General features: G+C 49.0%; 1 protein-coding gene across 6 annotated transcripts in view; it reads left to right on the top strand.

The window, feature by feature from the left end:
- The window catches only part of cpamd8 (C3 and PZP like alpha-2-macroglobulin domain containing 8), a 318,016-nt gene that overhangs the window by 102,024 nt on the left and 189,899 nt on the right, over positions 1–26,093 (top strand). For 5 of the 6 annotated variants that reach the window (XM_072594464.1, XM_072594465.1, XM_072594462.1 and 2 more), the window contains exons 6-11: positions 310–327; positions 1,789–1,843; positions 11,987–12,100; positions 14,770–14,854; positions 22,715–22,823; positions 23,991–24,218. In XM_072594464.1, coding sequence (XP_072450565.1) covers positions 310–327; positions 1,789–1,843; positions 11,987–12,100; positions 14,770–14,854; positions 22,715–22,823; positions 23,991–24,218 — 609 coding nt within the window. Of the gene's footprint in view, positions 1–309; positions 328–1,748; positions 1,844–11,986; positions 12,101–14,769; positions 14,855–22,714; positions 22,824–23,990; positions 24,219–26,093 lie in introns of all 6 variants that reach the window. The other variant, XM_072594467.1, reaches the window with a different exon arrangement.

Raw genomic sequence — 26,093 nt, 5'->3', positions numbered from 1 at the left:
TTAATTAGTTTAATTATTAACTGCAGGTTTATCTCTCTCTGGTCTCTCACTAGTTGAAGCTGTTTGCATTTTGTGGGCTGGAGACTTGGCTAGATTTGTCCTTACAGGTAGCTGAATGAGATCTGTTCAGATCAGCAAGTTACGCATTAGGGATCAACAGGAACGTGGACTTGGACTGAATTCTTGGAGCTCTGTCAAGTGGGCCTTATATTATTAAAGGAACTCATTCAGCAACATATTTGATTCAGATTTTCTCTTCTCTCTCTCTCTCTCTCTCTCTCTCTCTCTCTCTCTCTGTCTCTCACACAGGTCGAGGCGTATATTGTGGTGAGTACCCTGTTTACTACTTGAGAACCACACCAACAGCAGACATTGACCTGGGTGGAGGAGGTTGGCTTGAGTCTGGGTTAAAGCTGTCACGTTGTCATTGAGTGGGAATCTATTTCCTGTTGTCTTTCTTGCTTTTCCTCGTAGCTGCTATCTCCATTGCTCTTGATAATTCTACCTTTTGTCGGTCTCTGTTTTCCTGTCTCTGCCTCTTTCTCCCATGGTCTGTCTGTGTCTCTCTCACTCTTGATTCTCTCCCTCTCTGTGTCTGTCTTTCCCTCTCTTAGTGGTCCCGTACTCTCATTCTCTGTTTGCTTCAATGTTAGACAACAAATAATTCTGGTTAAGGACTGATGAGCAGGTTTGCTGCACTGTCACATGGTCCAATTGTCCATTCACATTCTGCCCTGTCATATCAGTTAGTAGTGACTGTAGAGCAACAATATGAAAATGGACTGATATAGACCTGCATCCCATTACTGTAAGGGAAAGTCATAGTAATATTCACACAACACAAGGTCCAGGCAATGACTATCTCCATTAGAATCTAGCCATGGTTCCTTGACATTTAATGGCATTACTATCTCTGAATCCCACACTATCAACGTCCTGGGGTTACCATTGATCAGTGAGGCCAGCCATATGAACACAGTGGCTGTAAGAGCAGGTCAGAGATTTGGGAATATTGCGGTGAGTAACTCACCTCCTGACTCCCCAAAGCCTGTCCACCATCTACAAGGCACAAGTCAGGAGTGTCATGGAATACTCCCCACTTGCTTGGATGGGTGCAACTCCAACAATACTCAAGAAGCTTAACACCACCCAGGACAAAGCAGCTCATTTGATTGGCATCATGTCCACAAACATCCACTCCCTCCACCACTGATGCTCAGTACCAACAGAGTGTACTACCTACAAGATGCTCTACAAAAATTCACCAAAACATCTTTAGGCTGCACCTTCCAAAATCACAACCATTTGCAATCCACCACCTGCAAGTTTCACTTCAAGTCACTTACCATCCTGAAATAAATCACTGTTCCTTCAGTGTTGCTGGCTCAAACTCCTGGAATTCCCTCCCTACAGCACCTGGACTCTTCTTAAAAATTCATTCATGGGATGAGGGCATCGCTGTATGGGCCAGTATTTATTACCCAGAGGGCAACGAAGTGTCAGCCACATGGCTGTGGGTCTGGAGTTACAATTAGGCCAGACCAGGTAAAGATGGCAACTTCCTTCCCAAAGAACGTTAGAAAACCAGATGGATATTCTGACAATTGTTTCCTGGTTACCATCTGCTGTGGCAGGATTTGAAGCCAGGTCTCCAGCACATTACTGGGTCTCTGGGTTAATAAGGTAGTGATAATACCACTGGGCTATGTTTGAGAATTAAATTGTGATTCAGTTTCTCATGTTCCCAGTTTCTCTCCAGTTCCCATTGTGCATGTCTCTCTCCCTCAGGATCCACGCGGCTCACGCATGATTCAGTGGAATGACCTGAAGTCAGTGTGTTGTGGTAGGTCTATCAACTCTGACGTTATTGTATAATTAAAAACCAAAACTGGGTGAAAGGCAGGATGTATATCAGTTCCTAATCACAACATGTCCCGATTTTAGATAAAAATCCATCAATTGCCACCTCAAAAATACCCTCTCCAATCTCGAGAGCAGTGCATATGTCTGTGGGATTTACTGCTACCCACCCAAGGGTTTGACTATGGATCTTATTATAGTTCTATTCTGCGTCCTCCCATACTCGCATATCCTGCAGCTAGAATTGCCAGATAACAAAAAGGTTGAGGAAGCACCGCAGCTTCCTCCTCACTAACCCAGAGCAATGGCTGGGAATGGGCGAACGTGGTTCATCATCTCCACATTTCTTTATCTGTTTGAATTAAAAGCAAAAGATGTTATTCATTCATGACATGTGGGAATCATTTATTGTCCATCCCTAAGTGTTCTGGAGGAAGTGGGAGTGGTTGTTGAATGTGACTGAGTGGTTTATTCAGCAACTTCAGAATGGGTCTCTTTGATGTGGGTCTGTGGGTCGGATGTACGGGAGACCAGGTCAGGAGGTGGATTTCCTTCTCTGAAGGGCAGTTGTGAACCAGATGGGTGTTACAGCGATCCGAGAATTTCCTGGTCACCATCACAGAGCGTTCCATTCCAGATTTTTGTATTTTCCTTCTGGTTTAGTTCTCTGCCTGAGGGCAGGTTAGCATCGTCGTGACCTCTGCTGCAGCCAGGGTGAGGAGGCAGCTCTTGAAGTCAGCCCCAGCTGGAATGAAGATGGAACCCAACGTTGGCCCCAGTGTGACTCAACGGCCACTCAGCTAACTGACCCCCCTGAGGATATGGCAGCATACACTTTGACAAGAATGTTGTAGCCCGAGATGTGGATAGTGGTGGGAAAGGATCTAATCTTCTGTCACGTGACCAGGTGTCTCTTTTGCCATCGGTGTAGGTTGGGAGGATTTACAGGTTAATCCTCAACCAGTTTGGCCACCTTTAGGATACCCCTTCGTTAGCCATCAAGTTAAGGAGTGCAACTTGAACCCAGAGACAGGAACGCTACCCACTCCATCAGAGATCCAATTAGGTTTATTTAATGAACTGAATTGGAGTTCTCAGCTGCTTTAGTGAGATTTGGAATAGTGTGTCTGGATCTGAGTATGTGTGGGGCTGCGTGTTGGGGAAGGGGTTGCGGGTGGGGGTCGGGAGGGGTGTGAGTGGAGTGAGTGAGTGGGTATGGGGGGGTGAGGGAGTGAGTGAGTCGGTGTGGGGGGAGTGAGTGAGGGGTGTGGGGGGGTGAGTAAGTGAGGGGTGTGGGGGGGTGAGTAAGTGAGTGGGTGTGGGGGTGGTAAGTGAGTGGGTGTGGGGGTGGTAAGTGAGTGGGTGTGGGGGTGGCAAGTGAGTGGGTGTGGGGGGGTGAGTGAGTGGGCGTGGAGGGAGTGAGTGAGTGGGTGTGGGGGGGTGAGTGAGTGGGTGTGGGGGTGAGTGATTGGGCGTGGGGGGAGTGAGTGAGTGGGTGTGGGGGTGAGTGATTGGGCGTGGGGGGAGTGAGTGAGTAGTGTGGGGGGAAGGAATGAGTGGGTGTGGGGGAGTGAGTGAGTGGGCGTGGGGGGAGTGAGTGAGTAGGCCTGGGGTGAGTGAGTGAGTAGGCCTGGGGGGAGTGAGTGGGGGGGTGTGAGTGAGTGAGGGGTGTGGGTGAGTAAGTGAGTGAGTGGGTGTGGGGGGGTGAGTGGGTGTGGGGGGGTGAGTGAGTGGGTGTGGGGGAGTGAGTGAGTGGGTGTGGGGGAGTGAGTGAGTGGGTGTGGGGGGAGTGAGTGAGTAGGTCAGGGGGAGTGAGTGAGGGGTGTGGGGGGTGAGTGAGGGGTGTGGGTGAGTAAGTGAGTGAGTGGGTGTGGGGGGTGAGTGTGAGTGGGTGTGGGGGGTGAGTGTGAGTGGGTGTGGGGGGTGAGTGTGAGTGGGTGTGGGGGGTGTGAGTGAGTGGGTGTGGGGGGAGTGATTGAGTGGGTGTGGGGGGGAGTGAGTGAGTGGGTGTGGGGGGGAGTGAGTGAGTGGGTGTGGGGGGGAGTGAGTGAGTGGGTGTGGGGGGGAGTGAGTGAGTGGGTGTGGGGGGGAGTGAGTGAGTGGGTGTGGGGGGGAGTGAGTGAGTGGGTGTGGGGGGGAGTGAGTGAGTGGGTGTGGGGGGGAGTGAGTGAGTGGGTGTGGGGGGGAGTGAGTGAGTGGGTGTGGGGGGGAGTGAGTGAGTGGGTGTGGGGGGAGTGAGTGAGTGGGTGTGGGGGGAGTGAGTGAGTGGGTGTGGGGGGAGTGAGTGAGTGAGTGGGTGTGGGGGGAGTCAGTGAGTGGGTGAGTGAGTGGGCATGGGGGGAGTGAGTGAGTAGGCCAGCGGGGTGTGAGTGAGTGAGGGGTGTGGAGGGTGAGTGAGGGGTGTGGAGGGTGAGTGAGGGGTGTGCGTGAGTAAGTGAGTGAGTGGGTTGGGGGGGTGAGTGAGTGGGTGTGGGAGGAGTGAGTGAGTGGGCGTGGGGGGAGTGAGTGAGTAGGCCAGGGGGGAGTGAGTGGGGGGGTGTGAGTGAGTGAGGGGTGTGGGGCGGTGAGTGAGGGGTGTGGGTGAGTAAGTGAGTGAGTGGGTGTGGGGGGGTGAGTGAGTAGGCCAGGGGGGAGTGAGTGAGTGAGAGGTGTGGGGGGGGGAGTGAGTGAGTAGGCCAGAGGGGAGTGAGTGGGGGGGTGTGAGTGAGTGAGGGGTGTGGGAGGGTGAGTGAGTGAGTAGGCCAGGGGGGAGTGAGTGGGGGGGTGAGTGAGTGAGAGGTGTGGGAGGGTGTGAGGGGTGTGGGTGAGTAAGTGAGTGAGTGGGCGTGGGGGTGGGAGTGAGTGAGTAGGCCAGAGGGGAGTGAGTGGCGGGGTGTGAGTGAGTGAGGGGTGTGGGGGGGTGAGTGAGTGAGTGAGTGGGTGTGGGGGGGTGAGTGAGTGGGTGTGGGGGGTGAGTGAGTGGGTGTGGGGGGAGTGAGTGAGTGGGTGTGGGGGGAGTGAGTGAGTGGGTGTGGGGGGTGAGTGAGTGGGTGTGGGGGGAGTGAGTGAGTGAGTGGGTGTGGGGGGAGTGAGTGAGTGAGTGGGTGGTGGGGGGAGTGAGTGAGTGAGTGGGTGGTGGGGGGAGTGAGTGAGTGGGTGGTGGGGGGAGTGAGTGAGTGGGTGGTGGGGGGAGTGAGTGAGTGGGTGGTGGGGGGAGTGAGTGAGTGAGTGGGTGGTGGGGGGAGTGAGTGAGTGGGTGTTGGGGGGGTAGGTGAGTGGGTGTTGGGGGGGTGAGTGAGTGGGTGTTGGGAGTGAGTGAGTGGGTGTTGGGAGTGAGTGAGTGGGTGTTGGGGGGGTGAGTGAGTGGGTGTTGGGGTGAGTGAGTGGGTGTTGGGGGGGTGAGTGAGTGGGTGTGGGGGGAGGGAGTGAGTGAGGGGCGTGGGGGGGTGAGTGAGGGGCATGGGGGGAGTGCGTGAGGGGCGTGGGGGGAGTGCGTGAGGGGCATGGGGGGAGTGCGTGAGGGGCGTGGGGGGGTGAGTGAGTGAGTGGGCGTGGGGGGAGTGAGTGAGTGGGCGTGGGGGGAGTGAGTGAGTGGGTGTGGAGGGTGTGAGTGAGTGGGCGTGGGGGGAGTGAGTGAGTGAGGGGTGGGGGGAGTGAGTGAGTGAGGGGTGGGGGGGTGAGTGAATGAGGGGGGGGTGAGTGAGTGGGTGGGTGAGTAGGTGGGTGGGTATGGGGGTATGTGATGGAATGTGTGCGTGCAAGCATGGAAGGTGATCAGGGCAGGAGTGTGTGTGTGTGAGGGGGTGTGAGGGGGCATATGTGTTTTGAGGGCCTATGTGTGAGAGGGTGTATATGTGAGGGGGGTGAGAGAGTGTGGTTATGAGGGTGTGTGTGGTGGTTGTAGGGGGAGTGAGTGAGTGGGCATGGGGGGAGTGGGTGAGTGGGCGTGGGGGGAGTGGGTCAGTGGGCGTGGGGGGAATGAGTGAGGGGTGGGGGGGTGAGTGAGTGGTTGTGGGTTTGTGTGTGTGAGAGAGGGTGTGAGGATGTATATGTGTGTGGTGGGGTATATGTGTGTGTAAGAGGGTGTATATGTGTGTGAGGGTGTGTGTGTGTGAGGGTGTGTATGGTGGGGTATATGTGTGTGTGTGCGGGTGTGTATGGTGGGGTATGTGTGTGTGTGGTGGGGTATATGTGTGTGTGAGGGTGTGTATGGTGGGGTATATGTGTGTGTGTGGTGGGGTATATGTGTGTGTGAGGGGGTGTGTGTGTGGTGGGGTGTGTGTGTGAGGGGGTGTGTGTGTGGTGGGGTATATGTGTGTGAGGGTGTGTGTGTGTGGTGGGGTATATGTGTGTGTGGTGGGGTATATGTGTGTGTGAGGGTGTGTGTGTGTGGTGGAGTATATGTGTGTGTGAGGGTGTGTGTGTGTGGTGGGGTATATGTGTGTGGTGGGGTATATGTGTGTGGGTGGGTATGTATGTGTGTGGTGGGGTGTGTGTGTGTGGTGGGGTATATGTATGTGTGTGAGTGTGTTTGTGGTGGAGTATATGTGTGTGTGAGGGTGTGTGTGTGAGGGGGTATATGTGTGTGTGTGTGTGGTGGGGTATATGTGTGTGTGAGGGTGTGTGTGTGCAGTGGGGTATATGTGTGTGTGAGGGGGGTGTGTGTGTGGTGGGGTATATGTGTGTGGGGTGGGGGGTATATGTTGTGGTGGGGTATGTGTGTGTGTGGGGGTATGTGTGTGTGTGGTGGGGTGTGTGTGTGTGGTGGGGTATATATGTGTGTGTGAGAGTGTGTGTGTGTGGGGGTATATGTATGTGTGTGAGTGTGTTTGTGGTGGAGTATATGTGTGTGTGAGGGGGTATATGTGTGTGTGTGTGGTGGGGTATATGTGTGTGTGGTGGGGTATATGTGTGTGTGAGGGTGTGTGTGTGTGAGGGGGGTGTGTGTGTGGTGGGGTATATGTGTGTGGGGGGGTATATCTGTGTGGGGGGTATGTGTGTGTGTGTGGTGGGGTGTGTGTGTGTGGTGGGGTATATATGTGAGGGTGTGTGTGTGTGTGGGGGGTTTTATGTATGTGTGTGAGTGTGTTTGTGGTGGAGTATATGTGTGTGTGAGGGTGTGTGTGTGAGGGGCATATGTGTGTGTGTGTGTGGTGGGGTATATGTGTGTGTGAGGGGGTGTGTGTGCGGTGGGGTATATGTGTGTGTGAGGGGGTGTGTGTGAGAGGGGGTGTGTGTGTGGAGGGGTATATGTGTGTGAGGGTGTGTGTGTGGTGGGGTATATGTGTGTGTGAGGGTGTGTGTGGGTGGTGGGGTATATGTGTGTGGTGGAGTGTGTGTGTGTGGTGGGGTGTGTGTGTGTGGTGGGGTATATGTGTGTGGTGGGGTATATGTGTGTGGGTGGGTATATGTGTGTGTGGGGGTATGTGTGTGTGTGGTGGGGTATATATATGTGTGTGTGGGTGTGTTTGTGGTGGAGTATATGTGTGTGTGAGGGTGTGTGTGTGGTGGGATATATGTGTGTGAGGGGGTATGTGTGTGTGTGTGTGTGTGTCTGGTGGGGTATATGTGTGTGTGTGAGGGTGTGTGTGTGGTGGGGTATATGTGTGTGTGTGAGGGTGTGTGTGTTTGTATGTGAGGGTGTGTGTGTATGGTGGGGTATATGTGTGTGTGTGTGAGGGGGTGTGTGTATGTGTGGTGGGGTATATATGTGTGTGTGAGGGTGTGTGTGGTGGGGTATATGAGTGTGTGTGGTGGGGTATATACGTGTGTGAGGGTGTGTGTGTGGTGGGGTATCGGTGTGTGTGAGGGTGTGTTTGTGGTGGGGTGTGTGTGTGTGTGTGGTGGGGTATATGTGTGTGTGAGGGTGTGTGTGGTGGGGTATATGTGTGTGTGTGGTGGGGTATATGTGTGTGTGTGTGTGTGGTGGGGTATATGTGTGTGAGGGTGTGTGTGTGTGGTGGGGTATATGTTTGTGTGAGGGTGTGTGTGTGTATGTGTGGTGGGGTGTGTGAATGTGTGGTGGGGTATATATGTGTGTGTGAGGGTGTGTGTGGTGGGGTATATGTGTGTGTGTGGTGGGGTATATATGTGTGTGAGGGTGTGTGTGTGGTGGGGTATCGGTGTGTGTGAGGGTGTGTGTGTGGTGGGGTATAGGTGTGTGTGAGGGTGTGTGTGTGGTGGGGTATAGGTGTGTGTGAGGGTGTGTGTGTGGTGGGGTATGTGTGTGTGTGTGTGGTGGGGTATATATGTGTGTGTGAGGGGGTGTGTGTTTGTGAGGGGGTAAGTGTGTGGGTGTGTTTGTGGTGGAGTATATGTGTGTGTGAGGGGTGTGTGTGTGTGTGTGTGTGTGTGGTGGGGTATATGTGTGTGTGAGGGGGTAAGTGTGTGTGTGTGGTGGGGTATATATGTGTGTGTGAGGGTGTATGTGTGTGTGCGGGTGTGTGTGTGTGTGAGGGGGTAAGTGTGTGTGTGTGGTGGGGTATATATGTGTGTGTGAGGGTGTGTGTGTGTGTGAGTGTGGTGGGGTATATGTGTGTGTGAGGGGGTAAGTGTGTGTGTGGTGGGGTATATATGTGTGTGTGAGGGTGTGTGTGTCTGGTGGGGTATATGTGTGTGAGGGTGTGTGTGTGTGGTGGGGTATATGTGTGTGTGAGGGGTGTGTGTGAGTGTGGTGGGGTATATGTGTGTGTGTGAGGGGGTAAGTGTGTGTGTGTGGTGGGGTATATATGTGTGTGAGGGTGTGTGTGTATGTGGGGGGGTATATATGTGTGTGTGGGTGTGTTTGTGGTGGAGTATATGTGTGTGTGTGGGTGTGTTTGTGGTGGAGTATATGTGTGTGTGAGGGTGTGTGTGTGGTGGGATATATGTGTGTGAGGGGGTATATGTGTGTGTGTGTGTGGTGGGGTATATGTATGTGTGAGTGTGTGGTGGGGTATATGTGTGTGTGTGAGGGTGTGTGTGTGGTGGGGTATATGTGTGTGTGTGAGGGTGTGTGTGTGGTGGGGTATATATGTGTGTGTGAGCGTGTGTGTGGTGGGGTATATGTGTGTGTGTGGTGGGGTATATATGTGTGTGAGGGTGTGTGTGTGGTGGGGTATCGGTGTGTGTGAGGGTGTGTTTGTGGTGGGGTATGTGTGTGTGTGTGTGTGGTGGGGTATGTGTGTGTGGTGGGGTATATGTGTGTGTGAGGGTGTGTGTGGTGGGGTGTGTGTGAGGGTGTGTGTGGTGGGGTATATGTGTGTGTGTGGTGGGGTATATGTGTGTGTGAGGTGGTGTGTGTGTGTGGTGGGGTATATGTGTGTGAGGGTGTGTGTGTGTGGTGGGGTATATGTGTGTGTGTGTGGTGGGGTATATGTGTGTGAGGGTGTGTGTATGTGTGTGGTGGGGTATATGTTTGTGTGAGGGTGTGTGTGTGTGGTGGGGTATATGTTTGTGTGAGAGTGTGTGTGTGTATGTGTGGTGGGGTGTGTGTATGTGTGGTGGGGTATATATGTGTGTGTGAGGGTGTGTGTGGTGGGGTATATGTGTGTGTGTGGTGGGGTATATATGTGTGTGAGGGTGTGTGTGGTGGGGTGAGGGTGTGTGTGTGGTGGGGTATAGGTGTGTGTGAGGGTGTGTGTGTGGTGGGGTATGTGTGTGTGTTGAGGGGTATATGTGTGTGTGAGGGTGTGTGCGTGTGTATGGGGTATATGTGTGTGTGAGGGTGTGTGTGTGTGGTGGGTATATGTGTGTGTGAGGGTGTGTTTGTGTGGTGGGGTATATGTGTGTGTGGTGGGGTATATGTGTGTGTGAGGGTGTGTGTGTGGTGGGGTATAAATGTGTGTGTGAGGGTGTGTGTGTGGTGGGGTATAAATGTGTGTGTGAGGGTGTGTGTGTGTGGTTGGTTGTGTGTGGTGGGGTATATATGTGTGTGAGGGGGTGTGTGTTTTTGTGTGGTGGGGTATATGTGTGTGTGAGGGGGTGTGTGTTTGTGTGAGTTGGTGTGTGTGTGTATGTGTGGTGGGGTATATGTGTGTGTGAAGGTATGTGTGGTGGGTTATATGTGTGTGAGGGTATGTGTGGTGGGTTATATGTGTGTGTGAGGGTGTGTGTGGTGGGGTCTATGTGTGTGTGTGAGGGTGTGTGTGGTGGGGTATGTGAGGGTGTGTGTGTGGTTGGGGTATATGTGTGTATGAGTGTGGGTGTGTGTGTGTGGTGGGGTATATGTGTGTGTGAGGGTGTGTGTTTGTGTGGTGGGGTATATGTGTGTGTGAGGGTGTGTGTGTGTGGTGGGGTATATGTGTGTGTGAGGTTGGGTGTGTGTGAGGGTGTGTGTGGTGGGGTATATGTGTGTGTGTGAGTGAGGATGTGTGTGTGTGTGGTGGGGTATATATGTGTGTGAGGGTGGGTGTGTGTGTGTGTGTGTGGTGGGGTATATGTTTGTGTGAGGGTGTGTGTGTATGTGTGGTGGGGTGTGTGTGTGTGTGGTGGGGTATATGTGTGTGTGAGGGTGTGTGTGTGGTGGGGTATATGTGTGTGTGAGGGTGTGTGTGTGGTGGGGTATATGTGTGTGTGAAGGTGTGTGGCAGGGTATATGTTGTGTGAGGGTGTGTGTGTGGTGGGGTATATATGTGTGAGGGTGTGTGTATGTGTGGTGGGGTATATGTGTGTGTGAGGGTGTGTGTGTGTGGTGGGGTATATGTGTGTGTGAGGGTGTGTGTCTGTGTGGTGGGGTATATGTGTGTGTGAGGGTGTGTGTCTGTGTGGTGGCATATATGTGTGTGTGAGGGTGTGTGTGTGGTGGGGTATATGTGTGTGTGAGGGTGTGTGTGTTTGTATGTGAGGGTGTCTGTGTGTGGTGGGGTATATGTGTGTGTGAGGGTGTGTGTTTGTGTGGTGGGGTATATGTGTGTGTGAGGGTGTGTGTGTGTGGTGGGGTATATGTGTGTGTGAGGTTGGGTGTGTGTGAGGGTGTGTGTGGTGGGGTATATGTGTGTGTGTGTGTGAGTGAGGATGTGTGTGTGTGTGGTGGGGTATATATGTGTGTGAGGGTGTGTGTGTGTGTGTGTGGTGGGGTATATGTTTGTGTGAGGGTGTGTGTGTATGTGTGGTGGGGTATATGTGTGTGTGAGGGTGTGTGTGTGGTGGGGTATATGTGTGTGTGAGGGTGTGTGTGTGGTGGGGTATATGTGTGTGTGAAGGTGTGTGGCAGGGTATATGTTGTGTGAGGGTGTGTGTGTGGTGGGGTATATATGTGTGTGTGAGGGTGTGTGTGTGGTGGGGTATATATGTGTGTGTGTGAGGGTGTGTGTGTGTGGTGGGGTATATGTGTGTGTGAGGGTGTGTGTGTGTGGTGGGGTATATGTGTGTGTGAGGGTGTGTGTCTGTGTGGTGGGGTATATGTGTGTGTGAGGGTGTGTGTCTGTGTGGTGGGGTATATGTGTGTGTGAGGGTGTGTGTCTGTGTGGTGGGGTATATGTGTGTGTGAGGGTGTGTGTCTGTGTGGTGGCATATATGTGTGTGTGAGGGTGTGTCTGTGTGGTGGGGTATATGTGTGTGTGAGGGTGTGTGTGTTTGTATGTGAGGGTGTCTGTGTGTAGTGGGGTATATGTGTGTGTGTGAGGGGGTGTGTGTGGTGGGGTATATGTGTGTGTGAGGGTGTGTGTATGTGTGTGGTGGGGTATATGTTTGTGTGAGGGTGTGTGTGTGTGGTGGGGTATATGTTTGTGTGTGTGTGTGTGTGTGAGAGAGAGGTGGGGTATGTATTTGTGTGTGGTGAGGTGTGTGTGTATGTGTGAGAGAGAGGGGGTCTGTGTGTGTGTTGTGTGTGTGTGAGAGAGAGAGAGAGTGAGAGAGAGGAGGTAAGAGGGTGTATGGGAGGCTTTACTCCTGCAGAGAGCTAGTTGCTCAGCTTCACATTTCTGCTCAATCTATGGCCCCAATGTCAGGCTGCATTTTCAGACATGACCTAACTGATGGCTGGCTCCTCTTGGTGTGAGTGGGACCATGGATAGATACTCAGCACAGTGTGTCTGACATCCCTCACAGTGCTCACCGGAATTCCGGGGGGTTCCCGTGTAATTGAAGATTCATTTAGAACACGTTTATTGTATGACAAATCCCACTGTCTCCAGAAAAATAACCACTTGTCTTTGCTTTATTTCAGGCATTGTAAATATGAGCTTTCCACTATCAGAGCAGCCTGTGCTGGGAGAGTGGATGATATTCGTACAGCTGCAGGGTTACAGCTACAATAAAACCTTTGAAGTTCAGCGATATGGTGAGTATGTCGCACAGTTTGTTTTAATCTGTATCCTGTCTCAGCTGGTGAACCAACAGAGCAGACAGTGCGGTGTGTTGTGTGATCTTGCAGCAGGGTGGAGTTTGGTAATATGTTGGTGCTGCCCTGAGAGTTCAGTGAGGAAGTGATGCACAGAGCAGGGAATTCCTGACTCGATGGCTGCCACACACTGAGGCTGTAGGCTCCAACGTAAACAGAACTATAACATTGCTCGATTGGGTTCCTAGTTATTTTGGCAGCAGTATTACCCAAGAGGTACAGCTTGTTTTTAATTCACTGAAAGCATGTTACTCTAGTAACCAAATGCTGTTAGTTAAATTTTGTTGAGCAGAGGGAGATGAGTGGTTTCTGATTGGCTCCATTGAGTCTGAAGGTTAGAGAGTCCAGGCAGTGGGTTTTAGTGAAGGTATTCATTGATTCCAATTCCACTTTAACTGTGACCTTTTGAAGGTGGTGGCAGTGTCACAGGCTCACTCACTACTCTGCTCAACAATTTGTGTCTTTCTGTCTGGGATGACTCCCTCTGGTCTCTAATCTACTTTCTATCTCACCTGATTTAGCCCTGGTTTACATTTCAGTCAATGTAGCCTCACCACCCCCCCCCTTGACCTCATCCTATCATCATCATTTCTGTCTTTTCTCTCTCTCTGTAATTTTCTTTCTCCCCCTCTCGTTTTGCTCTTTGTCTTTCTCTCTTTTATTTTTCTCTCTTCCACCTTCTTTGCTTGAGGAATGTTTCCAGTTTGCGGGAGGGGTCATGAAGGGAAGTGAACTTTAACTCCTGATCTTGTGCCATTGCAAACGAGAGATGCCAGACTCTCGGATGAGGGCCTCGTTCTATAAATCCAACCTCCATTCCATTTAACAACCTCTTCCTGTATTCTCTTCAACTATCATCTGGCTTGAACTTATTCCCAAACTCTTGATCAAATTCCCAACACCCTTGAAGCACTGGGACTGGCTCCCACTTGGGCACAGTTTGATATGTTAAAGATTCTCCTTTTTGTTTTCAAATCTTTCCATGACCTTGTCCCCTTCAAATCTCTGCAATCTGTCCACACTTGCAATGTCTCACATCTCTACATTAGACAATCAGACAAGGTTCAGCACTGAGGAGATTTAAGGTCATTGACCAAACAGTTTGGTGAAATGGGTGAGTGTTAAAAAGAGAGGCAGGCAGCGAGGTTTTAGGACAAATTCCAAAGCTTGGGACCCAGGCTGCTTAAGGCATGGCTGCTGTTGGAGAGTGGTTAAAATCAAAGGGCCGGAATTAAAGGAGGACAGAGATTTCCGAGGATTGATGGGTGGTGGAAATTACAGAGATAAGGACATGGGAATTAGATAGAATTGGAAACAAGAATGAAAAACTTAAAATAACTGGGAACCCAGCAGAGGCCAATGAACATAGAGGGGCTTGAGTGTGGGATATGGTGTTGAGTTAGGGCATGGTTTTGGACACTCTTCAGTTTCTCAAAGGGTGGTCAGGTGACCCCAAAGGTTTGGAATAATGAAGTGTCGATGTGACGAGGGTGAGGGTGGCTGAGCTGCGATAACACAGAAATGGGCAATGTTCCAGAGTGAGAAAGAAGCTGTAGTGACATGTGAGGAGAGTGTTTCAGCCTCAGACAGTCCACAGGAAGGGTGTTGGTGTTTGTAGCTGGGGCATGGAGGTTGTTGGGGAACACTACAGGCAATGGCTATAAGTCTTTACTGTTTGTAACTAACTGGGCGTTGGATCCTATTCTGATCATTTAGAGACGGTGGAGCAATGGAGGGGATGGTGGTGAGAGAGAGCTGGGTGTCCACAGTGCACACGTGAAAACCAACTCTTTGCCTTTGGATGATGTAGGGGAGAAATAGCAGAGGCCAAGGACAGGACCCTAGCAACACCAGAGAGGAACACAGAAACCAATTCTCTGGTTACTGCAGTATTGGTTAAACTTTGCTTCACTGTCAGTTTCCTTTTCTTCGATGAGATGAACAAAGACCCCAGTTTTTCCAGTTCCAGTTTGTAATAGGACTGAACATCAACATCAAACACTCCCAGGACAGAGAAAGCACATAGGGTTACATACAGAGTAAAACTCTCTCTACTCTTTTAAATGGAAAGTCATGCACCCTGTACACTGTCCATATCAAACACTAGGAAGCTCCACAGGTCGGTATTACAGTGTGGATTAATAGCAGCTAATCTAACCAGAGAACCCAAGCAGAGCCAAGTGCTGGCCGTGAGGATCTTAAACAACAATCACTCAGTGTCTGTAGGACGTGCAGGCGAGATGGTGAAATCAGATTGAGATTTACTGGAATGGCGGTGGGGATCAGTATCCAGAGGGGACAGATTGAAGACGATTGGTAAAACACCAGGCAGCTTAAGGAATCACTTGAAGCCCATTAATCTGGAAGGTGCTGCCTGAGAGAGTGGTGGAAGCAGATTTTGTTGAAATATTCAATTGGGAATTGGGGCAGCACTTGCAAAGAAGAATTTTGCAGGGCTCTGGGAAACCTGGGGTTTGCTCCTGTGCTGCATGATATTGAGTGAGTAATACTCTGGTGTTAATTAGGGAGATATTCCCTTGGAGAGTGGATGCTTAGTGTAAAACCATTTCCCTTTGAGCTCAGTGTTGACTTGGTATTTCTGTTTGTAGTTTTACCAAAGTTTGAACTGGTCATTGATCCGCCCAGGTACATCCGAGATCTGAACAGCTGTGAGGAAGGACGTGTCCATGCCAGGTGAGCTGTGAAGTTTGTAAAAGACCTTGGGTATTTGAGCCTGGGGAGGGGTGGCAGAGAGGGATGTTAGACACAGTGGACATTTGCATTGGCTGGGGGCCAGTTCCCAGCTCCAGGCACAATGTGAGAGGGCCAATTAAACTCATTAATGGCCTTCCATGGACAGTGATTAGAAACTTAATGGGATTTTCCAGACAGTCTCCAGGTCCACAAGGGTTTTGGGGGTTTTGGGTTGTGGGCTGGGTTCAGTTTCACATCCTGGAGGCTTACAGGCAGCACAATAGCTCAGTGGATAGCACTGTTGCCTCACAGCGCCAGGGACCCGGGTTCGATTCCAGCTTCGGGCGACTGTGTAGAGTTTGCACATTCTCCCTGTGTCTGCATGAGTTTCCTCCCACAATCTAAAGATGTGCAGATTAGGTGAATTGGTCATGCTGAATTGCCCTTAGTGTTCAGGGATGTGTAGGTTAGGCGCATTAGTCAGGCTTAAATATAGCATAGGGGAATGGATCTGGATAGGTTACTGTTTGGAGGGTCAGTGTGGACTTGTTGGGCCAAATGGCCTGTTTCCACACAAGTAATCTAATCTAATCTAAGAACTCTGTCACTCTTGCTCACTCTGTTGCCTGGTTATTCTGTGTCTCGCACGTTTATTCTGTCACTATCTCGCATGCTCACTTTGTTGATCTCATGCACACTCGCTGTCTTGCACTGTTACTCTGTCTTGCTCGCTCTGTTCTCTTGTGCACTCTTTCTGGTGCTCTCTTTTGCTTGTTGTCTCTCTCTCTCTCTCTTAACTATGTAGGATAAAAGGTTGGCACAACATCGAGGGCCAAAGGGCCTGTACTGCGCTGTAATGTTCTATCTTAACTGCATCTGCCCACCTGCAACATCCTTGCTCCAGTACCTGTACCTGACGAAGATAGACCCATCTTGTGTTAAGGTCCCCCCCTCCCCCAGCTTTCACAGCTCTTGGGCAGCTGCAGGGAAAGGCGCTTACATTTCCAATCCCCTCTGTGGGAAATGTTTTTCCTGATCTCACCTTAGGATGGCCTAGCTCTGATTTAAGGTTTATCCCCTTGTACAGACACCCCCCCACCCCCCACTTAGAGCCACCCGCCCCCACGTAGAGACCACACCCCACATACAGACACCACACCCCCACATACACACCCCCCCCAACATAGATAACCCCAATATAGATACCCCCACATAGAGACGCGCCCCCCCACGTAGAGACGCGCCCCCCCACATAGAGATGCGTCTCCAACCTAGAGATACCACACCCCCCACATAGAGACCTGCCCCCACTTAGAGACGCGCTCTGACATACAGACGTGCCCCCATGTACAGACACACCCCAACATAGAGACTCCACACCCTCCACAGAGAGACACCCACCCCTCATAGACACACACGCACACACCATGGTCAGAAGCAATCTAAAAGGGCATACAACACTGGACCAGAATTAGACCATTCAGCCCGTCAACTCTACTCCACCATTTAGTGAGATTGTGGCTAATCTGGCAATCCATAACTCCACTTTCTTGCCTCTGCCCCATAATCTGTCTATCTCAGTCTGAATGTACTTAATGACCCAGTTCAGCAGCCCTTTGGGGTGAAGAATTCCAACAATTCACCATCCATAAGTAGAAATTCCTCCTTTTGCCAGTCGTTACTGGGCAACTGCATCTTCTGAGATGCTGCCCTCTGGTCCTAGACTCTCCCACAAGGGGAAACAACCCTTCCATATTTACCCTACCAAGCCCCCTTCTAAAAACCTTGTATGATTCAATAAGGTCACCTCTCATTCTTCTAAACTCGAATGAGTACAGTCTCCAGATCTGCCAGAGTTGGAAGCCCCCCCAAATTTCTCAAATATGTCAGTCCTTCCACAAATAATCAGCCTTGTGAACTTCCTCTAGACTTTGTCCAATGCAATATTCCAGTGCAAATGGTTGAAAATTCTGGGTTTGCTCTCTTGAGTTGAGAAGGATGGGATCTGATTGCAACTTACTGGATACTGAGAGGCCTGGGTAGAGTGGACGTGGAGAAGATGTTTCCACCAGAAGGAGTGACTAGGACCCGAGAGCACAGCCTTAGAGTGAAGGGCCGGCTCTTTTGAACTGAGATGAGGAGGAATTTCTTCAGCCAGAGGCTGGGGACTATATGGAACTCATTGCTGTAGAGGGCTATGGAGGCCAAGACATTATGTGTATTTAAGACAGAGAAAGATTAGAACAAAGAACAAAGAAAATTACAGCACAAGAACAGGCCCTTTGGCCCTCCAAGTCTGCGCCAATCCAGATCTTCAAACTAAACCTGTCACCTGTTTTCCAAGGATTTGTATCCCTCTGCTCCCAGCCCATTCATGTAGCTGTCTGGATATATCTTACATGAAGCTATCATGGCCCCCTCTACCACCTCCGCTGGCAATGCGTAACAGGCACCCACCACCATCTACATAAAGAACTTTCCACGCAGATGTCCCTAAAACTTTTCCACTCTCACTTTGAACTCGTGACCCCCTAATAATTGAGCTCCCCCACTTTGGGAAAAAGCTTCTTGCTATCCACCCTGTCTATACCTCTCATGATTTTGTAGACCTCAATCAGGTCCCCCCTCAACCTCCATCTTTCCAATGAAAACAATCCTAATCTACTCAACCTCTCTTCATAGCTAGCACCCTCCATACCAGGCAACATTCTGGTGAACCTCCTCTCCAAAGCATCCACATCCTTTTTGTAATTAGATTAGATTACTTACAGTGTGGAAACAGGCCCTTCGGCCCAACAAGTCCACATCGACCCGCCGAAGCGCAACCCACCCATACCCCTACATCTACCCTTTACCTAACACTACGGGCAATTTAGCATGGCCAATTCACCTGACCTGTACATCTTTGCACTGTGGGAGGAAACCGGAACACCCGGAGGAAACTCACGCAGACACGGGGAGAACGTGCAAACTCCACACAGTCAGTCGCCTGAGGCGGGAATTGAACCCGGGTCTCTGGCGCTGTGAGGCAGCAGTGCTAACCACTGTGCCACTGTGCCGCCCACAATGTGGCGACCAGAACTGTACGCAGTATTCCAAATGCAGCCGAACCAAAGTCCTATACAACTATAACATGACCTACCGACGCTTGTTCTCAATACCCCGTCCGATGAAGGAAAGCATGCTGTATGCCTTCTTGTCCACTCTATTGACCTGCATTGCTACCTTCAGGGAACAATGGACCTGAACACCCAGATCTCTCTGGACATCAGTTTTTCCCAGGGCTTTTCTATTTACTGTATAGTTCGCTCTTGAATTAGATCTTCCAAAATGCATCACTTGCATTTGCCTGGATTGAACTCCATCTGCCATTTCTCCGCCCAGTTCTCCAATCTATCTATATTCTGCTGCATTCTCTGACAGTCCCCTTCACTGTCTGCTACTCCACCAATCTTAGTGTTGCTAATCAGACCACCAATACCTTCCTCCAGATCATTGATGTATATCACAAACAACAGTGGTCCCAGCACGGATCCCTGTGGAACACCACTGCTCACAGCTCTCCATTTTGCGAAACCCCCTTCCATTCTTACTCTCTGTCTCTTTTGCCCAGCCAGTTCTCTATCCATCTAGCTCGTACACCCTGGACCCCATGCGACTTCACTTTCTCCATCAACCTACCATTTTTGATTAGTAAGGGGATCGAAAATTATGGGGAGAAGGCAGGAGATTGGAGTTGAGAAACACCAGCTGTGATTGAATTTTAGCAAACGTAATGGGCTGAATGGTCTAATTGTGCCCCTCTATCTTACAAATGCTTATTCTACCAGACGAAGTTAATGTATTGAGTGTTAGGAATCTTTACCTAGGAAGGTACTCTGTGACCACAATTTCATTTTTCTCATTACTAATGAGTCCAAAGATGTGCAGGCTAAGTGGATTTACCATGGGAAACGCAGGAGTACAGTGATGGGCTGGGTCTGACTGGGATAGGCTTCAGAGGGTTGATGTGTATTCGATGTGCTGAATGGCCTGCTCCCACACTGTAGGGATTCTATGGTTCTATAAAATCACTACTTAAATAAGGGACTAAAATGTATTCATATTATTCCAGCTGTGGTATGATTTTAGCAAAATATATTCATACTGTATTCCCTTAAAAATAAAGGCCAACATTCCATTTGCTGTCCCTGTTACCAGCTGATCTACCTGTGGATTCATGCACAAATCCTCCCAAATCCCTCCATGCTGCAGCTTCCTGCAGTCTTTCTCCATTTAAATAATATTCAGCTCTTTTATTCTTCCTGACAAAGTGCATAACCTCCCAGTTTCTCACATTCTATTCTATCTGTCAAGTTGTTGTCCACTCACTCAACCTGTTGATGTCCCTCTGCAGATGTTTTATGTCATCCTCCCGACTCGCCTCTCCACCTGCAAACTTACTGACAATACATGCATTTTCCTCATCCAAGTCATTAATAAATATTGGAAATAATTGTGACCCTGATCCCTGTGACACTCCATTAGTCAACCCTCTAGCCCATGCTGATAAACCTCAACACCATGGGCTCAACTTACTAAATAGCCTTGCACGTGATATTGATCAAGTACCTTCTGAAAATGAAGTTGAGTCTCCGCAAGCTGTGCAGAGGATGAATTTAACATAGAACAGTAGAGTGCAGCAGGGGAACAGGCCCTTCGGCCCAACGTATCTATACCAACCATGATGCCATTCTAAACATCTGCCTACACATGGTCAATATCTCATAATTCCCTGCCAGTTCAGGTGCCTCTTAAATGTTCTTATTGTATCTGCTTCTACCACCTTCCCTGGCAGCATGTTCCAGGCACCTACCACCCTCTGAGTAAAAAAGAACTTGCCTCACACATCTCCTTTAAACTTCACCCCCCTCACCTTAAAACCTAATATTTGACATTTAAACCCTGGGAAAAAGACTCTGACTATCCCCCTGATCTGTACCTCTCAAAATTTTGTACACCTCTATCTGGTCGCACCTCAGCCTCCAAAACTCAATTGATACACTCCGATTCAAGCAACATCCTGGTAAATCTCCCCTACACCCTCTCTAAAGCCTCCACATCCTTCCTGTGATGTGGCGACCAGAACTGCACATGCTACTCCACATGTGTGCCTAACTAAACCCTTATACAGCTGTAACATGACTTGCCAACTTGAAGACTCAATGTCTCAACTGATGAGGGTAAGCATGTCACATGCCTTCCTTACCATCTTATCAAGTCGTGTTACCACTTTCAGGGAATGATGGACTTGTACCCCAAGATACCTCAATGTATCAATATTCCCCAGGGTCCCACTATGTACTTTCCTCTTGCATTTCACCTCCCAAAATGCGTCACCTCACAATTACAAATGTCAGAGGTCCCAGCAGTGATCCTTGTGGAAGGTCACTGGTCACAGACCTCCTGAAAAACACCCCTGTACAATCACTCTCTGTCTTCTATGATCAAGGCAGTTTTGTATCCAACTTATGAACTCACCATGGATCCCATGTGACTTGATCTTCTGGACCAGCCTACCATGAGCAACCTTGTCAAATGTAGACAACATCCACTGCCCTAACTTCATCAATCGTCTTTGCTGCTTCCTCAAAGATTTTGGTCAAGTTTGTGAGACAGTACCTTCCTGCACAAAGCCATACTGACTATCCCTAAAAGGCCATTCTTCTCCAAATGTGAGTAAGCAGTGTCCCTAAGAGTTTTCTCCAATAATTTCCCCATCACTGATGTAAGGTTCACTGGCCTATAATTTCCCGAATTATCCCAGTTACCCTTAAACAAAGGAACGACATTGGCTATTTGCCAGTCTTCTGGCACCTCACCTGTGGCTAAAGAGGATACAAAGATGTCTGTCAAGGCCCAGTAATCTCTTCCTTTGCCTCCCCCCGTATCCTCAAATTGATCTCATCAGGCACTGGGAACTTATCTACCTTAATGTTTTTCAAGACACCTACTACATCCTCCTTAATATCGACATGCCCTAGAAGATCAACATACCCCTCCCCAGTTGTGCCATCATCCATGTTCTTTTTGGTGAATAGTAATGTGACGTACTCATTAAAGATCTCACCCACTTCCTGTGGCTCCCTCCTTTATTTTTGAGTAGATCTACCCTTTCCCTTGCTACCCTCTTGCTCCTTATATAAGTGTAAAATGCCTTGGGACTTACCTTAATCATGTCTCACAAACTTGATTGAGTTTTTTGAGGAAGTAACAAAGAGGATCGATGAGGGCAGAGCGGTAGATGTGATCTATATGGACTTCAGTAAGGCGTTCGACAAGGTTCCCCATGGGAGACAAACAACGAGGATGTTGCCAGGGTCGGAGGATTTGAGCTATAGGGAGAGGCTGAACAGGCTGGGGCTGTTTTCCCTGGAGGGGAGGGGTGACTTTATAGAGGTTTACAAAATTATGAGGGGCATGGCTAGGGTAAATAGGCAAAGTCTTTTCCCTGGTGTCCGGGAGTTGAGAACTAGAGGGCATAGGTTTAGGGTGAGAGGGGAAAGATATAAAAGAGACCTAAGGGGCAACTTTTTCACGCAGAGGGTGGCACGGGTATGGAATGAGGTGCCAGAGGAAGTGGTGGAGGCTGGTACAATTGCAACATTTAAGAGATATTTGGATGGGTATATGAATAGGAAGGGTTTGGAGGGATATGGGCCTGGTGTTGGCAGGTGGGACTAGATTGGGTTGCGATATCTGGTCGGCATGGACGGGTTGGACCAAATGGTGTGTTTCCATGCTGTACATCTCTATGACTATGACCTCCTCCTCGCCTTTCCAGTATCTTGTTTACATGCTTTCCTGCTTCCTTTATATTCCTCAAAGGCTTTGTCTGATTTCTGTTTCCTAAACCTTATGTATGTTTCCTTTTTCTTTTCAATATCTTTTGTCATCTAGGGTTCCCAAATCTTGCCATCCTTAGCAACATATCTCTAACATCAGACCTTTAAAAGACTCCCACATATCAGATTTGGATTTACCATCAAACAGCTGCCCCCAATTTAATTTCTCCCATTCCTGCCTAACCCTGTTGTAATTAGCCTTCCCCAGTTTAGCATTTTCAGCTGAGGACCAGTCTTATCCTGATACATGACTATCTTAAAACTGACAGAATTATGATCACTGTTTCCAAAATGCTCCCCCAGTGAAGCTATGATTTCCTAGCCAGGCTCATTCCCAATACACGGTCTCGTATGGCCCTTTCCCCGGTTAGACTATCTACACATTGTTTCAAGAAACCCTCCTGGATGCATCTTACAAATTCTTCCCCCTCAAAGCCCCCGCATTAAGAGAATCTTAGTCAATATTGGGGAAGTTTAAATCGCCCACCACAACACCCTGGTGCATTTACATCTTTCCATGACCTGCTTACATAACTGTTCCTCTCTCTCCCATTGGCTATTTGGAGGCCTACACTATAACCCCATCATAGTGACTGCACTTTCTTTATTCCTGAGTTCTGCCTAGATGGCCCCATTGGATGAGCCTTCCAAATGCAACTGTGACATTCTCCTGAATCAGTAATGCAACTCCCCCAGCTCTTTTACATCCCTCTCTATCTCGTAGTTGGTTGAAAAACACAATTTGGCTGGCCACGGGGGTAGTGGGAGCTTCAAAACTTTAAGGGAAAATACATTGTACATAAGGTGATCAGTGGGTCCCTTGGGAAAGGATGCACCACAATTCATAGTCATGGGTGACCATCTGAAAATTCATGTGAATATTTCATTAATGATATTTGGCGAGACAGTTCACTGGACCCAGCAGCAGCAGCAACTAATCCTGTGTGTCCCTCTCTGCCCTCTCTGTGTCCACCAGATACACGTTTGGGAAACCAGTGTTGGGGAGGCTCACGGTGAACATGACAGTAAATGGAGTGGGTTACTATCGCCATGAGCTGGGACACCCTGTGGTGAAGACAATGGAGGTACGCGATCCTGGATTTGGTTATTATGGAATAACCGTCATTGTCTGCGTGATAAGAATAAATCACTTCTCATTTCAGGATTTTCCAAAACCTTCCAGGCAACATCTGCTAAATACAGAGTAAAGCTCCTTCTACACTTTTACGCTGAAAGTAAAGTTCTCTCTACGCTGTTCCCATCAAACATTCCCAGAACAGGAACAGCAAGGGCTTAGATACAGTGTAAAGCTCACTTTACACTGTCCCCCAACAAACCCTTCACACGGGGCAGCATGATGTTAGATAAATGGTAAAGCTCCCTCTTTGATATACCCATTAAACACTCCCAGCAGAGCAACAGCATGGGATTAGATACAGAATGATGCTCCCTCTACACTGTTCAATCTCCTCAGGATTAAACCCATCCTGTAGCAGCATGTCATCTCCTTTTCGGTAGACTCTGACTGTGATTATTGGGTTGGTGCTGGGTTTGTGAAAACGGTTTGTAATGTTACTGTCCTGTTGTACCGTGACCCAGTAAGTTAGCATGGACACGTCTTTAGCAGTATGCTTGAAACCTCCCTGTCATTTTATTGGGAATCACTGACCACAGACTTGCGGATCACAAGAGGCTCTATGTGAACTTGTCCCATTTCCTCAGTGTTTGCTCCATTGCTCTGCGCTACTTCAAATTTGAGGATTTCCCCAATTCCCTTTTCTACCATCGTTTCAGCAAACACATTCCGATCACAACTACTGACTTCTTGTTTGAAAAACAACTGCTCCTGCCAGTTCTGTCTTTTTTGCTTGTTACACTAAATCTATCTCACTTCTTCATAACTCTCTACCATTTGGAACAGTATTTTCCTGATTTACTCTGTCCAGTCCCCTTGTATATGTGTGTTGCACACTCCTATTGCCATCCTGTATAGAGAACAATCTGTAACTTCTCCAGATTCAGTAACTGAGCCCCTCAATCCTGGTCTCACTCTAATATATCCTGTTTGCACATCTCCAAGGTCTTGACATTGTTTCTCAAGTGAGGTGCCCAGAATGTGACACAATCCTGCAATTTAGGTCGAAACACTGATTTTATAAAGAGTTAGTGTAATGTCCTTACTGCTTGTATTCGAAGTATTTATGAACAAAGCTTACTACAATACCTCCCCTCTTAACCTTTGACCTCTGCAGGTTGATGGGTCATCCACCTTTCTGATTTGTGCGAAGGAGATGATGCCTGTTGATGTTCCGGATCATTTCCGAGGTTCAGTGAGCATTTGGGCCTCAGTGGTGACTGTGGACGGCAGTAAACAGACCACCTTTGATGACTCAACCCCAGTTCATAAACAGCTCATCGATATCAAGTATTCAAAGGACACTCGCAAACAGTTCAAGCCGGGTCTTCCCTATAAAGCCAAGGTGAGCATCACTGGGGGAGAATGGGGTCAATCCCAATGCACCATTTCCACTGAATGGAGACAAGTAGCATCCTATGGGACTGACTTGCTCTCTGGCACTCTCTGGCACAATGACCATATTGTCTTCCTCTAACAGCACCTCTCTATAACTCAGCCTGTCTGTCGGGCTACTCTCAGCTGCTTCCATTCTTAGCCTGAGGCAACCAGCACTGGCTTTTCTTCCTGCCCCTGCACCGTTACCTCTGGTGAGCTCACAGATTTACCCTTGGCCCCTTCTATCTTTCTTTGACATACTGCTTCTCACTGATATCATGTCAGTTTTCACATGTATCCTGACAGCACCCAACTCAGCCTCACTATCTGCTTTCTCAACACCTCCAGTATCTCCAATGGATTTCTTGTCTGACATTGGCTACTGGCTGAGCAGAAACTTTTCCCAATGAAATATGGGAAATACTGAAGCAGTATGTTTTTCTGGGACCATTTAAAAAACAATCCCCTGCCTTGTCACTGACTCGATCCCTCAGCCCTGGTTGCTGTCCAAGGTCGGTCCAGACTGTTCACATCGTGTTAATGTCCACAAGCATCCCCTCCAGTCGGATTCGAGTTAGTCCATCCCCACAAACACGTGTAGCTCTGTTCCAACTTCATTGTTTTCTGTTGCTGAAAGCCTCGCCTGTGTCTTTTTAATTGCAAGACTTCAGTTTTCACCAATTTCTGGGTGAGCTTACCTGTTCTGACTCTGTCAGTTGAAGGATTTTTAAACCTCTCGCTGCCTGCATTCTAACATGCACCAAGGTGTGGTAGATTGACACTGGCCTCTCCGCCAGCCTAAAATAGTAAAAATAATTCCTTACTTTCCTCCAGCCCCAACGCTCGCATCTGTGCTGTAAGGTGGGGTTCTGTTTATTGTGGGGTGTGTGTTGGAGCCTGATGTGTAAGTGAACTGGTAGCTATGGGACACACAGACACTACCCTAGACCCAGGACAGTGATCACCCCAGGAGCTGTGCCACACCCTGACTGAATGGAGTATTGCTGGTTGCTGCTGATTACTGGCACATGCACTGATTGTGGGATCAGCATAGAGGCAGAGTCCAGATCCTACAGTCACTGCTCGTTACTGCTGACACTAATTGCCTGGCTTCACTCTGAATAAAATAAAATTGGGAGCAAAACTCCTGAGTAAAATTGAAAGATTTAACCCATTCATTAACTCTGGGTAGATGATATTGTTTGGTCAGAGGTTTGGCGTTTTGTAAGCAGTCCATTCAGTATTTGGTGGAGACTAAACCCAGCCAGTGATCTCAGGTCACTGGATCCAGGGGAAGCTTTAACCCTTCTTACCCTGGACACTGTGGCATAAATTCACCCAAATAGTCATTCTTTGTACAAGCTCAGTGAGAGTAGCAATCAGCTATTTGACTGCAGAGAGCATCACAGTCTATTGCCACACCTATCATTCACCAATAACACCCATAAGCACAGCCAACTCTTGGTGAAAATGCATCAACATTTGGGTCAAACTCACTTATTAAAATAAAACTAAGAACTGTGAATGCTGATGATCTGAAACAGGAAGACAGCAATTGCTGGAGAAACTCAACAGGTCCTAGCAGCATCAGTGGAGAGAGAACATCAGTTCGGTATAATTTATTTTCAGAACTGAACAAGGCTATGTCACCACCTGTTTGCTCACTCCTTTCCCTCATCAGCGTAAATACCACCTTTTCTCAGCTCCTATCAGTTCTGTCAAGGGTCACTGGACCTGAAACATTAACTCTGTGTTTCCTCTCTCCACAGGTGCTGCCAGACCTGTTGAGGTTTCTCCAGCAATTTCTGTTTTTGTTTGAAGTAGAGCTTCATTATTGACGCTG

Source organism: Chiloscyllium punctatum, chromosome 24 (assembly GCF_047496795.1).
Source record: "Chiloscyllium punctatum isolate Juve2018m chromosome 24, sChiPun1.3, whole genome shotgun sequence".
Lineage (NCBI taxonomy): Eukaryota > Metazoa > Chordata > Chondrichthyes > Orectolobiformes > Hemiscylliidae > Chiloscyllium > Chiloscyllium punctatum.
This window is presented reverse-complemented; position numbering and strand designations above follow the sequence as displayed.